This window comes from Xyrauchen texanus, chromosome 40 (assembly GCF_025860055.1).
Source record: "Xyrauchen texanus isolate HMW12.3.18 chromosome 40, RBS_HiC_50CHRs, whole genome shotgun sequence".
In the NCBI taxonomy this organism is placed as follows: Eukaryota; Metazoa; Chordata; class Actinopteri; order Cypriniformes; family Catostomidae; genus Xyrauchen; species Xyrauchen texanus.
The window spans coordinates 2741127-2758198 of record NC_068315.1 but is presented as its reverse complement, the minus strand read 5'-3'; the positions used below and the strand labels follow the sequence as shown (position 1 = coordinate 2758198).

The 17072-nt window shown below is 37.3% G+C and overlaps 1 protein-coding gene across 1 annotated transcript in view; it reads right to left on the bottom strand.

Moving 5' to 3' along the window:
• Positions 1–17072, bottom strand: part of dock1 (dedicator of cytokinesis 1) — a 308833-nt gene that overhangs the window by 177796 nt on the left and 113965 nt on the right. Inside the window, exons 26-27 of the mRNA XM_052112963.1 lie at positions 16301–16428; positions 13236–13331 (exon numbers count right to left, since the gene is read on the bottom strand). Of these exons, the coding sequence (XP_051968923.1) occupies positions 13236–13331; positions 16301–16428 (224 nt within the window). The remainder of the gene's footprint in view (positions 1–13235; positions 13332–16300; positions 16429–17072) is intronic.

Below are 17072 nucleotides of genomic sequence, written 5' to 3'. Positions count from 1 at the left end.
CATGTCTGTTTGTCTTCAACATGACAGTGTTCAGAGTTTAGAGTTGAGAGAGGGGATGACAGAAAGGATGAAAGACATTTAATTAAATTAATAAGACTAGTGCATCAGGATACAGATACAATATGGGTGAATGAAAACATGTCCAGGTCATGTTTCACCCCAAAATATAAAATCTAAAAAAAAAGAAATAAAAACAACTCCGAACTCTGCATGTCCATTTAATTATTTATTTTGTAACAACTCGGATAACTTATAGTTAGTAATTAATGACTGACTGCAATTAGATATTTGAGGTATTTTTGGTAATATGAACAGAGGTAGACTGATATATCGGGTTTACCGATTAATCTGTGCCGATAGTTGCTTTTTGGAACTATCGGTTATTATTATTATTCCTCTTTTTTATTACTCATTAATAAACCTCATCTGGTGAGATATATTTATATACAACTCTTCATCTGGTGAATATATGGGATATTAAAAAAAAATGTAATTTAGTAAATACTTACATATGGTGCATTGTAATGGAGTCAAATCTCTGTAATTTCAAAATAAGAGTCTCTGAGTATTTCAGGCTCGTTATGGTTAAAAGTCCCCACTTTATGCACCAAAAATGAATACAATCCCACAAACAGTTTATTATGCAAACATTTTTTTTTCTGGTTATTATTGTGATTTTGGTTGCAAAATAAGATGCTTTTGGGATTTTATTCATTTTGAACTCTTGTGTCCTCAATGCATGTGCCCTTCAAGGTAAGTATAGACAAAGATATATTTTTTTTATAATTTTAGAAATCGGCTGATTGGAGGTATCGGCAAAATCCACTATCGGTCGACCTCTAATAAGAATGGAGGTAAAAGAAATGTGCTTAATCGTATATAAAAAATATTGTAATGGTCCTAAATATGGCTTCATGTAAAAAGTAAAGTAAAATATAATTTTGTGTGTCTTTGAAATTTGGGGTTAAATATACTAATGTTCTGGACATGTGTAATTCACCCAAATGGACCACAATAGAGACTGGTTGTAGTCTTGACTGCAAAACTAAAACAAAGAATGACTTTAATGAACAAGAAAGACTAAGTAAAGAAGAACATACATTATGAACACAACCACACGTCTACCAACGTATTCTACAGGGACTGCAATCCTTCCATATCTCAATCTATCTTCAGCTGACACAATTAACCTGTTCTTTCTGAATACATATGTAGAACTGGAAATCCAACACCCCTTTCTTTCTGACAAATATGTGAAAATATGTCTACAGCACTATAACAGGGCTATACTCATCTTCAACGATCCTGACTTATGCCTTCAGAATGGTTTCCCAGAAAATATATAGGGGCAAGGCATTCTGGGAATTGCATGGAAGAACACAAAAACAGTGTCCCAAATCGAAGATGTGTTTCAAAGTCTTTAAAAAAGGGAAGCATAATAAACCTGACTGATAGAAATACTTGACTGGCAATTTCCACTGAATTCTCCCCGATTTCTGTTGGCTCTTTCGGACACGTAATTCCTCTGGATTTGAAAATAGCTCTAGTGTAGCCTAAAGATACGACTACATGTGTCATTTTTATTTATTATTGGTTCCTTAAAAAGTGCAATTGATTTATTATGTGCAATATTGTGTATTTTATACAGTTTTTAAAACAATTTACTATACAAAATAAAACATGAAAATGTAGAAATCGTGGCTTCCTTGTCTGAGAACGAGCACTAAATCTGTCTGTCTGTCTGTCTGTCTGTCATGTTCTACTGGTTCAGAAGTATTCAGAAATACTCTTCCTATTAATTGTCACCATAAGGCATTAAAAAAGAAGACGATCAAGTTAGAGTTCTAATCGTTAAACCAAACCAACCAGATCTGAAATGAATAGAATTATAAATCAAATTATAATAATAATAATAGACTATTAATACAAAATGAATCATGTTATTATTCATAAAATGAATAATACCCACCAGAAACTAGCCTGCAAAAACTCACCCCAACTCCACTTGTTGCAATTCATGTTGAATTACCATGACAACATCAACTTCTCTGATTGGTTGTTCTCGCTTCAGGATTGTGGGTAGTGTAGTACTTCTAAAGGAACTTAGAAATTATTATTAAAACAATATAAAATGATTGTTTTTTTTTTAAGTTGAAATCTTTCGGATTCTACAGGAGCATTTATCATCATTTAAATGGGACCTATTATGCAAAATTCACTTTTACATGGTGTTTGTACATAAATGTGAGTCGGCAGTGTGTACACAACCACCCTATAATGTTAAAAGTCCACCCACTCCTCTTACTTATATTTATATTACTCATAAACAATGTCAAAATGAACTGTTTTCGTTTCTGCTATTCATTGGAGTCTGTCACGACTGTTGACAGACTCCACCCTATTATCATAGCTCCTCCCCTGAGTGATCTACACACAGTCCGCCATTTTTTTCGTGCTGGAGCAGATACGGTGAGAAGAATAATGTCTTCGCTTAGTAAGCATAATAAGTGTTCTGTTGTTGCTGTAAAAGTGAACATAAGAGTCTTCATGTACCCCCGGCATCAGAGCCACTGAAGACGCGGAGGACAAGTTTAGAAAATGTGCCCCAAAATATACAAAAATGTGTGTATGTTTGTGCAAATAATTTTACACCGGACTCCTATCCTGAAGGAGTACCGCACTTTATATTTTGTTAATGTTTGCAAAGCGCCTTTCCGAATGTGCTTGTTAGCATATTCCACGGCTAATGCAGCTAAAGTTAGCATTGTCTCTGATTGTATTCACAGAGACCAGAGCAATGTCGGGGGCGGGGAGCAGCAGCTCATTTGCATTTAAAGAGACACACACAAAATCAGTGTGTTTTAGATTCCACCCAAAAAGAGGCATTTACAACATGGTATAATAAATGATCCGTGGGGTATTTTGAGCTGAAAATTCACAGACACATTCTGGGGACACCTGAGACTTATATTACATCTTGTAAAAAGGCATAATAGGTCTCCTTTAGAGGAAAAGTTCACCCAAAAATGACAATTCTCTCATAATTTACTTGACCTCATGTCGTCTCAACTCATATGACTTTCTTCCGCTGAACTCAAACACAGATATTAAAAGACATTTGATGCTTGTTTGTCCATACAATGCAAGTGAATGGTGTCTAAATTTTCAAGCTCAAAAGAGCATCATAATGCATTTGCATTTAAAGAGACACACACGAAATCAGCGTGTTTTAGATTCCACCCAAAAAGAAGCATTTATAACATGGTATAATAATAGGTGAGGGACAGTCATTATTTTACATTGGTGTGAATACATTTGTGTAGTTTATAGTGTATGTGATTTCCCCACTGTACTCGCAGAAATGTTGAATTCTTTCCACTGTGTTGACATGTTTTTGGGATTTGTTTTCTGGTCTGTTGATGCACAGAATCAGTTTGAATGCTACTTTTGCATTTCCATGGCCACATTAAACTGTGTTCTCCAGGAGAACCCGGGGTGTGTTAATCTGCTTTCTCATAATCCTGAAAACGGTTTTAGGAAACCAGCGTTCTAGTTTACATGATGTTTCAGGACACTGCTTTCTGCAAAAACTCTGGAATAAACCGTTATCTTAAGTGCATGTAAACGTGGGCAGTGTCTTCTGAAGGCATCTAATTGGTATTGTGGAGAACAGTCCAAAATGTAACTCCTTTTTCACTCTTAATATTGACAGCAGCAGTCTCATTGGCGATCATTAAAATACACTTCATGGAATCGAGCTTGAAATCATGATGGTGCCCAAAGACCACAATGGCAAGATATAGGAGTGGTCATGGCGTAGTGGGCTAAAGCACATAACTGATAATCAGAAGGTTGCTGGTTGGATCCCCACAGCCACCACCATTGTGTCCTTGAGCAAGGCACTTAACTCCAGGTTGTTCCGGGGGGATTGTCCCTGTAATAAGTGCACTGTAAGTCACTTTGGATAAAAGCATCTGCCAAATGCATAAATGTAAATGTAAATATACAGTGAAAAAAAAGTGTTACATTTTGGACTGTTCTCCCCAAAACCAATTAGACTGCTTCAGAAGACATTGATTAAACCACTGGAGACGTATGGATTACCTTTATGATGCCTTCATGTCCTTTTTAGAGCTAGAAAATTTGCTTACCATTCACTTGCATTGCATGGACAAACACACCTCATATCTCCATTCAAATATATGCATTTGTGTCCCACAGAAAGGAAGGCATATAAGTCGAGACAACATAAGCATTGAGTAAATGATGAGAGAATTATCATTTTCTGGTAAACTATTCCTTTAACAACCTCTAATTATCTAAGCTCATGAAAGGCTTACATATAATTCTTTTAAATATATTTTGCTATAGAGAAAATGAATGGTATAAATTTACTTCAGGAACCCTATAGTGTTGCACTCTTGATGCCGATTGTTTGGGTGTAATTATGTGAGAAAAGAAGAACAGCATTTGAAAAGAAGCTAATTTTGCACCCACCCCCATGAAAATGCCCAGCAGGATTAGACGGGTTAAGAATAGTCAATGCAGTGAATTAGTAAAAAAAAATATATATATATAAAATAATAATGCAGATTTGCCTCCAATGAATGCGTTTCACTCCAGATGGCAACAGAAAATTCATGGGATTGGTTTTGTGAAATAACTTAATATCAGTATAAAGCCTGAACTGAGTGTCAACATAATCATGACCCTCCTGAACAAGAGATAAAGAGTAAATCTTTCATTATAGATACATGTAATATTACTGTACAATATCATATTGGTTCATAGTAATACAACAGTTACTCTGAATGAAATAAAGAGCAATTATTTTAAATTGAAATGCATTACAAATGTCGTCGAAAAAGACTGGGAATCTCAAGATATACACATCATTTATAGCTATAATGCCTAGCCCTAGCTAAGCCATGTGCAAAGTCATCTATATTCAGTATACCAGTACTATTGATCTAGGTTTTTTATTATTATTACTTTCAGGCAAATGAAGATCCTGCATCCTCAACAGAATTCACAATCCAATTCTTTCCCTCTGTCAGATTCCCAGAAGCTAAACAAAGGAGATCCTGAGAGTTATTCATATTCTCACATGTGTTTGTGTGAATTTCCATGTTTATCAAGCAGGGAATTCCCAAGAAAAATTGGCCTCGGCAACTGTGCAGGTATTTCCCATGTGAGAGAGTTTGGGAAACTCATCTGAAACGTAGTAAAATGAGGACAGTCAGCAGAATCTAAAGCCTCGGCAGACTAAATCAATCCAAAGTGTCTTTCCATCATCTCAAATGTATATTTAATGTATTGAGAATGCAGAGAGAATGTAAAACTGAGGATTTTTGCTGCACTGATGCTGCAGAGAGCAGTCAGTCATGCAGTGTCAATCAAACTAAGGGGCCAATCACCGTAGCCTGTTTCTTAACATAGCCCCTCCCACTGCAGAGAAATGGGAGGGGCAGAAAATACTTAGAATGTACAGAAGATCGTTATGAGACAAAATAATATAGAAATGAACAAAAAATGGGTAAGGTTACTGCAGATCTGCAATGCAACGCTGAGAGAAACACCAAGAGTTAGATGTGCACCATTTCTGCTTTATATACATTTCATAAGAATTGTAACAATTTGCACGTTTACAAAAAAGCAAACCATTCTTACCATTTAATGTCAGAAAAATTTGTACATCTAGAGTCAATAACCAAGAATCAATCTTGATCCAGAGTGTTTGAAGTTTACAAATTTGCAAATGGATCCTTGACTTGTTCTTTACTGTAAGTCTGCATCTGCATGCAGGACGAGTGTGTGTGTGTGTCTTTGGCTGTTTGCTGATCAAATTCATTTGAATTCTACACTCACATGCAGCCAAAGCACAGAGGAGGAAAGTTAATGCATAAATCTGAATACAAGCACCAGAGCTCTGATGAACAAGGTCAGCTTGAGGGAGCATTCAGCAGAGAACACACACACACACACACACACACACACATACACTATATATATACACAATCAAACCAAATCTGCAAGCAAATTCTTTCATTAACAAGCTTATAGATAAAAATACTCACATAAAGGCAGATACCAATACATTCTCTAATATAGATTTAAATCACCTTCAGACCTTCAAATATTGAAATTCTGAGTAAAAGAAATGACCCACCAATCAATCTAGCGGTGGTGGCGTAGTGGGCTAAAGCACAGATTTGGTAAGCAGAAGGTTGCTGGTTCAATCCCCACAATCACCACCATTGTGTCCTTGAGCAAGGCACTTAACTCCAGGTTGCTCAGGGGGATTGTCCCTGTAATAAGGGCTCTGTAAGTCGCTTTGGATAAAAGCATCTGCCAAATGCATAAATGTAAATGTAGTCTCTCATAGCTTGCACTGGGCAATTTAGTTAAAACAACTATATCTCAATATGTTTAGCCATTTAATGATATCTGGAAAAAATATTTTGATATTTATGTATTTGCTCAGAAATAGCTTAAGTGTTCTTTTATAAAAATAAAATTCAATCTGAGGACCCATTATTTTGACCAAAAGGCCATTTTAAACAAGTAAAAATACAGAAAAATCTAAAATGTTATACAGTATGAACCAAAATAGCAATGCTAAGATACATATATATACATATATATATTAATAAATAAGACATTTGAATCTTAAAATGTAACATACACAGGTATTAATAAGTAAAAAGACAGTAATTAAAAACTGAGCTCATGGATATTTATAAATATATTTCTTAAGATTTTTATTTATTTTAATTATTTTTAACTACATGGCAAATTTTCCATTTGAAAATAAATGATATATACTGTATATATATATATATATATATATATATGTGTGTGTGTGTATGTATGTATGTATGTATGTGTGTGTGTGTATAAATATATATATATATATACATATGACAGAATACCATAATTTTATTTGGTACCAATACCAGACAAATTGCACAATTCCTGACACTTGAAATATATAATATAGTATAATATAATATAATATAATATAATATAATATAATATAATATAATATAATATAATATAATATAATATATGCTGTTGTGCTACTGAAAACAAAGTTAAATATTAATGTAAATATAAACATATTAAATAAAAACAATGTAATTTTGCCTTTGTGTTTCTCAATTAAGTAAACACTGCTTCATTTTTGTATTATCATTATAATTATTTAGGTACATAATAATAAATAAGTAGCCTAAGTAAACAAACTAAGAACATAGTAGGCTAATAATAAGAAATAACGAGCATTCAGTTGCTTCATTTCAACATTGTTGTTTGATTAAAATTAACAAAATAATAGATAGAGGCAGATGAATGAAGCTGCATTGGTGCATTTACACTGCAAAGACGTATGCACAGTAGAGCTGCACGATTAATCGTTAAAAGATCACGATCTCGATTCAGACACCTACGCAATCTCATTTCTAAATGATAACGATTATGCAATTATATTAACATTCCCGTGGCATGCCTTTGTAAGGCGCTCATATTTAAATGAGAAATTCACTTCAAGATGATAGATAGAGTTATTAAAGCAAACACAGATGTTAATGTATAAGCAGATGGGACAAAGTCTTTAAAATGATTTGTGTGATGTTTAAATGTACAGTATATAAGCTGCATGTTGTCTGTTACAGGCATTCAGGCATTCTTACTGCATCAATTCAGTATTAATGTATATCTAATAAGCACACAGTAAAGAGTTTCAAATATTTAAACGGTTTCATTTTGCATTAAATTACTATTAGTATTATTACTACTAATAATACTATTAGTATTGACGCTGACTTCCACCTCTGGAGCTGTGAGTTTGATCTAGGGCGAGCTGAGTGATCTAGCCAGGTCTCCTAAGCAACCAAATTGGCCCGGTTGCTAGGGTGGGTAGAGTCACGTTTGGGTAACCTCCTCATGGTCGCTATAATATGGGTTGCTCTCGGTGGGGCGAGTTGTGTGTGGAGAATAGAGTGAAGCCACCACACGCACTATGCCTCCGCGGTAAAGCGCTCAACAAGCGACGTGATAAGATGCGCGGATTGACAGTCTTAGACAAGGAGGCAACTCGCCACCACTCACCAACACTAGGTGGTGAGTGGTGGCATATTTGCCAACCAGTGCAAAACTAACTTGACATAAAACTGTTAATGAAGCATTTTTCCGCTCGTTTTGCTTTTTACTTCGCAAGAAACAGGCTAAATAATTCCATTCGTTTTTTTATGTACTTTTTTAACAGAATTATTATTATTTATTTAGCAATAAATACAAGGTGCTGTTTAGTTTATAATGTATTTGTTGCGCCCTCTTGTGGACATTTTAAATGTATACTGTATATTTGATATACAACTTTATTGCATTTAATTGCAAATATTTTGTCTGAACCTCTAGTATGTTACTTTGTTTAGTATACATATGTCTAGGTTTTGTAACTCAAGCATTTTTTTTTCTTCAGTATCACAGGAAAATCGGGATCTTTATTCTAAGCAAAACAAATCATGATTCTTAATTTATCCAGAATCGTGTAGCTGTAATGCACAGATGTAATATTTTGACATGTGCTCCTGTTTGCGTTCACGTAAGACATAAGCGACTGTTTGTTAACCGCTCGCGGGACGGTCGTTGACCATCGAGCCCATTTAACTGTTTGTGCATGCAGCCACATTAATCATTAGCACTTGCGCCCACTGATAAATGCGGTATATGCGTTGTTTTACGGCATAATGTGTATTTAAAAATAAAATGCACACACAAGATTTCCCTCAAAGATTTAGCTCCATACTGGAAAGAAAAATGAACATTCATATGTACTCCAGATGAAACACACAGCATGCATTTTGTTCACTAGGTTTTCCCACACACTTGGGAAGCAACTTTAGAAGTGCGCAGCGGCGTACGCATGCAGCTTAGAAGAAACAGTGATGGTGAATACTGCATATCGGTACAATCCGACACACAGCAGATGTGTTTTTGTCTTTGATTTGTCATGCCACACAGTTTCACCTTATAAGACAGTGGGGATTAAAAGAAAAGGTCAGCAAAGAGCATATTAACTCTGAGAGCATCAAACGGCCATTATTATACGCTGTGCACATTATGATTTAAGCGCCAGGAGTTTAGAGACCTTGAATCATAAGCTGTGTATAATGAACGAGCATGAATCAGACATTAGATTTACAGTGGAATCCACATAACGTTTTATGGAGACTATAAAGTACAAATAACCACGACAGCAGACAGAATGAGAGCGGTACATTGAGGACAGAAGAACAAAGAATGCCAAATAGTGTAGACAGCCTTTGCCATAATCCTGTTGTCGAATCTTCGCCCGAAATTTCGGAAAAGTTCTGTACTGATGGATAAAACTGTAACATTGACGTTTTAAGCATGTGCAAGGTTAAAGCTCTGACATTAGACACTTTGGCAATATTGTAAATGCTAATGATTCAATCATGCCAATACAGTTTTGTTAACTTAGAGAGCGAGAGAGAGAGAGAGAGAGAGAGAGAGAGAGAGAGATATTTAGCATGCATATGGTGATCTGTGGCTGTAAAAGTCAAGGACAGACACGCACAGTCCCATTTGAACGACTCTTGGCATTGAAGGAACTGATTGTTTAGCGGCATGTTCGAACATCCTAAACAAAACCAATCCAACCAAACTAACAAGCCAAATTCTCCACGGACACCTGATCTCAGATCAGCTCAGACAGGATTAAGAGGAACAAAATGGAAATTGCAAACCGGAAACTAAAACCATGTGTCATCCTGTAAGCAAACACACTGCAACTAGAGGATCTGTAAAATCACACTTTTGCCAGGACATCTCACACATCCGACCATCTGGCTGTACGGCACGCTAATATCTATCACAAGCACAGATAAATAAACACATCTAAAATGAGAATGACAAATATTTACACAATCCGGTTCAAAATCTAAATCTAATAAATTTAAACGGAAGACACAAACACACACATGACGGACATGTCCGTAAACGACCGCTCTCTCTCGCACCTTTATCCCTCCTTTATCCCTCTCGGAGGCTTGATTAGCCTTATAAGGGACCGGGTGTGTAGAATCATGTCCCGGCCCCGCCCTCCGCCCTGCCACAATGCCGTACTGTTTTTAAAAAGTAAGTAGTCTTATTAAATATTCATAAAAACGTTGCATGTGTCCTCTGGAAGCAAAGCACTTGTGTCTGATGTTCGCAGGTAGGAGACATGGTGAGGGAGACCAGCAGCTCTTCTTGAAAGCAGATATTTGGACACATTTAGTTTTTTCTGAGTAGAAAAATTAGCTTGATAGAAATATGCTGTGTGCAAGATATGTCGAACCAAGATTAAATACTTCGGCAACACAACAAATATGAGGAATCACATCTAAAAGTTAGCAGCAACCCTGCAAAACGCAGCTAATCAGCCAACAATACAACAAGCAATGGTATCAAATCTACCTCAGAACCCCGAAAGGGCAAAGAAGATCACATACTCCATTGCCACATTTATTGCAAAGGATCTACGCCCTAACTCGGTCGTGGAAAACACCGGCTTTCACTTCCTCCTCCATACCCTGGAGCCGAGATTCAGAAACCCTTCTCTGAGATTTTTCATTTCTGTTCTGTACAAGTGTGCCGCACAAGCCCTCAAAAGTGAAGCCAAAACGTCTCGATCGCCCCCCGGTGACTGGTCCTAGTATAGGTCATAAACCCCGCCTCCCCATGTTATTCAACGGGACGTGAGACCAACTAAACAATTCAATTACACTTCACATATCTTTTTTCCAAAGATAGTTTCTGTGATTTACTGTAGTTTCTATCACGTTGATGTCATTTCAAGTGTTTGTTTTCAAAATAAGTTTGTTTTTAGTTATTTGATGCTATAAAAACGCTGCTGTGACATCATGATTGACAGCTGTGATTGACAGGTTCTCTGAGCGAAGTAGTCACTGAAGCACCAACTGACTTTTTTTCGGGATCTTCGGAGGACTGAGGAGATTGGAGCTTTAAATTTAATATCTACATTTCTATAATTAATTATTTCACACCGTCATAAGTCATAAGTCAAAAGTGCAGGGGCGTGTGCTTGCGATTGATTCAGAGAGAGTGAGGGCGGGGCCTTGATTTCGCGGCTTTACTTCCTGCTCACTACTGCGCAGGTCTGGTCCCGAAATCGCAACTGCGCAGACTCAAGTCCCAAGATGTCAGCGCCATATCGGGACACTGGCGGCTTCAGTTCTCACCAATGGAAAAGAGCGAAGGGCGTCGTCCATCTTTTTTTTACAGTCTATGGTTCTGTACAGTGACAAAGTCAAGAGTGATGGAGTCGAGTGGCCATCATCTGTGAATCCTGGACATCCATCGAAACTTTCAGTTTTTTTTTAACAGCTATTAATAAAAGAATTGGAGGATAAGATTCATCGTGATGCAGCGAGAATCATTTTATAATCGAATCGTTACCCTCTGAATCATAGTCGTGAGGCAAGTGAAGATTCACACCTTAGTGCAACATTTATTTTGCCAATAATTTAAGCCTTTAATGGACTAATTTTATTTATGTATATATTTATTTATTCATTCATTTGCTGGATGGTTACACCACTTAAATATATTTGACTTTAAGCTCCAGATTTCTTTTTAATTATTTACAAAAAATATATATATTTTTTTTCTAAATAACTTTGAACTCGAAAACATGTTCATCATAGTAAAGGTGCATTAAAAGTAACTGTTTTGTGTGAACTGCTTTTTTAATGTATAATTGTACTTAAGACCGGGACAAAAAACAAAAAACACACAAATTCTTGTCATTGATCCACACAAAAGCTGATGGTAAAAAGAACCATACAAATACTGCGAGTCGCTGTAAAGTGTGAAAACAGAGAACGCAAAACTGTACATTTTCCAAACACAACTTTTGACCAGCATGTAATTTGCCAAAAGCGTTGGCACCACATTGGGCAGTAGTTTGCTACAGGATGAAGTATTCAAGAAACCTATTGAATTTATTTTTATATTTTTGCCATTCTGTTTGGTAACACTAGTCATGCAGAAATCGTACACTATAAATGTAAAGTACAGTTTGGACTGCAAAATCAATATGCTTTAGACTCCGATACAAAACAAAATTAATATTCTTGCTGCATATCTGAACAAAGCCAAAGTGTGTGTGTGTGTGTGTGTGTGAGTGCGAGACTGTGAGTGTGTGTGTGTGTGTGTGTGTGTGAGAGAGAGTGTGAGTGTAAGAGAGTGTGAGTGTGTGTGTGTGTGTGTGTGTGAGAGAGAGTGTGTGAGAGAGTGTGTGAGTGAGATTGTGTGAGTGAGAGAGTGTGAGTGAGAGAGTGTGTGTGTGTGTGTGTGTGAGTGAGAGAGTGTGAGTGTGTGTGAGTGAGAGAGTGTGAGTGAGAGAGTGTGTGTGTGTGTGTGAGTGAGAGAGTGTGAGGTGTGTGTGTGTGTGTGTGAGAGTGTGTGTGAGAGTGTGTGTGAGAGTGTGAGTGAGAGAGTGTGTGTGTGTGTGTGAGAGTGTGTGTGTGAGAGTGTGAGTGAGAGAGTGTGTGTGTGTGTGTGAGAGAGTGTGTGTGTGAGTGAGAGAGTGAGTGTGTGTGAGTGAGAGAGTGAGTGAGAGAGTGTGTGTGTGTGAGTGAGAGAGTGTGAGTGAGAGAGTGTGAGTGAGAGAGTGTGTGTGTGCGTGTGAGTGAGAGAGTGTGAGTGTGTGTGTGTGAGAGTGTGTGTGAGAGTGTGTGAGAGTGTGAGTGTGTGTGAGTGAGTGAGAGTGTGTGAGTGTGTGTGAGTGAGAGTGTGTGTGAGTGAGAGTGTGTGTGTGTGAGAGTGTGTGTGTGTGAGAGTGTGTGTGTGTGAGAGTGGGTGAGTGAGAGAGTGAGAGAGTGAGAGTGAGAGAGTGAGAGTGTGTGTGAGTGTGTGAGAGTGTGTGTGTGTGAGAGAGTGTGTGTGTGTGTGTGTGAGTGAGAGTGTGTGTGTGTGTGAGTGAGAGTGTGTGTGCGTGAGTGAGAATGTGTGTGTGTGTGCGTGCGTGTGTGTGCGTGTGTGTGCATGTGTGTATAGAGCCATTTGAGAATTCAAGCCAGTGAAACACTGCTGATGCAGAACAAACTTTTACTTCGAATACACACAGGAAATCCCAAAATTTGGAACATCCCAGAGGAACAAACCTGTGACGGACAGAGATAGAGAAACACAAAACTTAAACTTACAATGAGAGCTGAGTCTCTGCCCATTGAGATCACCGTTCTGTTTACCGTCCTCAAAAGTTTCTCCATTATTATTTGGACGTGCAACTGCGTTGGACCCTAGAGAACACACAGGCACACAGAAAAGCACAGCAAAAATAAACATCTGCTAATAAACAGCAAATAAACGCACACAACGAGAAAACTTGGTCATTGTTTAATTAGACTCATGTTGTTCCAAACCGCATGACACTCTTTCATTCTTACAACACAAACGGAGATGTTAGGAAGATTGTTAGCCTCAGTCGCCACAAGCTTTCTTTGCATCTTTGTCCAAAAATTAAAGTGAATGGTGACATAGGCGTTACATTTCCTTTTGTGTTCCATGGATGAAATACAATCATTAGGGCTGGTATGATTATGAAACTCGGCTGATTAATAGGATGAAATAAGATTGAATAATTGTCATACTTTGTCTAAAAAACAATGTATTCATATTTCACTTGTAATCACATTATAATAGAGGGCTATAATTACCTTAAGGCTTTAAAATGTTGGAAAATATTGCACAGATATAGTATAGTACAGTACTGCATAAAAGACTATGAGACTGCAGTGCGTAATTTCTGGACAAGACAGATATATTATTTACCAAGTTAGGATTTTATTTATTTATTTATGCCAAATCATAATGGTGCAGGTAAGTACTACATCCCATGTGTGTGTGTGTGTGTGTGTATGTGTGTGTGTGTGTGTGTGTTAGAGGGAAGATCCTACTACACACACTCACAGAAGATTGTGAATTATTAAACAAGCTAATCCAAGGTCCTCCTCAAAATCTGCTGCAGCACTTCAAGCGGCAGTGAGAGATCTGCGCTCGAGAGTAACGTGTGTTTTACGCAACACACACGCATGCATACAATTAACAAATAAACACAACACAGCTCAAAAGGAGGCTTTTTAGTGCTTCACACACAACTGGAGAAGTCATTGGTGTGTGTGTGTGTGTGTGTGTGTGTGTGTGTGTGTAGAAAGGGAGCTAGAAGCAAAGTAGAAACATTTTGAAAGAATCGTGGCGAAGTAAAATGCTCATCATAAAGACGAAAACTCTTATGAAATGACCATTTATTTCACACACAGAATGGTTGAAACCAATTAAAGGCAAAGTGTGCAGGTGTGTGTTTTCTCTATTTCTGTTGCAGTTTCATTTAAGCGAGGTGAGTGGTGTAATCTACACCTTATTTAAGCCCAAAATATACTTAAATGGCAGTATGTAAATGCAGACAGTTCTACACAAGATTGATTGAATGTGTGGTTTACAATTCCTTCATTTATTAAATGCATTTATTCAAACCTACTTAGAAACGAAGAATAACGCAAGCAACGTTGTTACATTGTAAAATGTGCGAGAACGTATTTCATAACGCAAAACAAGTTTGCATTGTGTTCTAGTGGTCAATAGAAGCGCAACAGTCTGGTTGCAGAAGTAAAAATCACATTCATTTTGTCCATAGGCAGATTTATTGTATTTTTTTAAACAATAACTAATTAAGCAATATCACACTCACAATCGTGCTATATGGCCCTACAGCAGTACTGCTGCGATTCGGCCGAGTGCCGAAGGTTATCGCACTCTTGCTCGTGTAATATTGTTTATATACAACAGTTCAATGAACACGTAAATTGTAAAAAATTAAGAAAAACAGAGTACGGTCATAAAAACCCATTTGTGCATGGAAATAATTTATTACCTGACCGATCAGAATCTGCCGTTGCTGTTTAAAACAAATGATGCATCCAAGCCTCCATTAGTTATTCAAAAATTTCAAATCAGTAATAGTATCACAGCTTGTGCTGTTTCTAACAAGTTATTGGATAAACAAGGGTGTGTGTGTGTATGAGAAAGAGAGAGAGAGTGTGTGCGATCACCTGTTGCCACTCATAAGCAGAGATGCTGTCAGCTTTCTGAAGATCAGCTTTCTCAGTGGAAAAATAGCACCAAAGCGGGGGTATTTCTCCCTATTTCATGGTAGCCGGTGCGCAAGAGTCGATGACTATAGAAATTGCAATGTCCTCCACCATTTAAAACAGCACACATTGTGTAATTAATCTGTCTGTTGTATCTGTCAGCTGTATTGATCTGTAATGCTGAAGTTGTTTGTTTAAAAGATGTTTAAAACTATTTTCTAGCTTTAGTAGTAATACGAGTTGTATGTAAACACTGGCTGACGCAGATTCACTTCACGTCACCTAATAGGCTCATATTACACAAAAAAAAGATATTTTGCCACCACCTGCTGGCTAACATATGTAATGTATAAAACAAACAAACATAAGCTCTTAACACATCTGCACTACTCTTACACTTTAGTTTAGAACGGCATGAACACAAGCGGAGTGATACACACACAGCGAATCGTCCGAGTGCTGATGCTGTCACACCATCAGTACTCATGGAATGTCTCTCGTCCAATCAGATTCGAGGACCGGAACTAAATGTTGTTTATTCAATTTTATAACACGTCACTGGAAAACTCGATTCTGCGCAGTCAATGGCGCTATCTAGCAATCTGATATTTCTGAGTAACAACCGCACATCTTGGGCTTAAGACGTAGCAGACCTGTTATCCGGGTACTGTCAATATCCGGATAACGGTCAACTGTGTAAATCAATCTTTCATGTGCACTTATTTATTTCTGTGGCATTTAGTATTGCAATAAGAAGGATAATGAGCAGGTAGATAGTCATTATTTACAAAAACTGAGGTGGAGTTCAGCGGTTCAACGCTTTCTACTCACATAATTGCAAAATCTCAACGCAAATTAATATTTGATATCCATTTATTTAATTGGTTATTAGCCATGTAATAAGCAGAATAATGTACAGTCAGCCTCACGTCGGAGTCTAGATCACCCTGTCAGTGTTTATTTTGCGATAACAACCGGCTGACTGTACAATATCCTTTCCAAATGTGTTTTTGTTGAAGCCATAAGTTCAAGCTATTTTAACTTCACTTTTAAAAAATTACGATAAGCCTGGTATGAAAACAAAGTGTATGAGATGTGTGATGTAATGTGTGTGTTCGTACCACATCTTTCCTGTAGAGCACCTCCAGGATGTTGCTGAGTAACTGACAGCAGGAGTCCAGCTCTTCTCCACTCTCCAGGTGAAACTTCAGCTGATCTGTCATCAGAGGCAGGAGGATCTCCCTGCAGTCTACACACACACACACACACACACGCACACACACACACACACAAAGTTCTAATGGGTTCACAGAAAGCAGAGAAAAAACAATGCTAAATGCAACTAACTTAAAATAGTGTATAGCAGGAGTTTAAAAGCACATGTCCGTGAAGGTGCCCAATAATGTGGAAAATATTTAAATCAAACATTCTAGTGGAGAGATGCCCAAATCAGGGCCTGCGATGACCTTTTATTTGGTCTGCCTCATCCTTTATGACAAAAGGGGAAAAAAATAGCAAAATATGCTACTAACGCGGCTCATCGTTTTATTTTTTTTAATTTATTTTAACGTTTTTTTGTTTTAGTATTGCATTACAAAATCTATAACTTATTAAAAATGTAGTAGTGAATATGATTTTTAAACATGTAAATGCATACTTCGAGGATACAGATATATGAGCCGTCTAACGCCCGTTTCACACATACTCCGTTTGCAGTGCGTATGCGGTGCGTATTTGTTTCCGTACCCATGTTAACAGGTTAGAGCTTTTACACTGCACGCGGATGCAGTCCGTCGATCCGTTCCAGTTGCAGTGCGTATACAGCAGTGCAGCGATAGTTAGTCCCAAAAATTGCAAAATGCCATCATATATGATTTTTTTACCCTAAAAAAA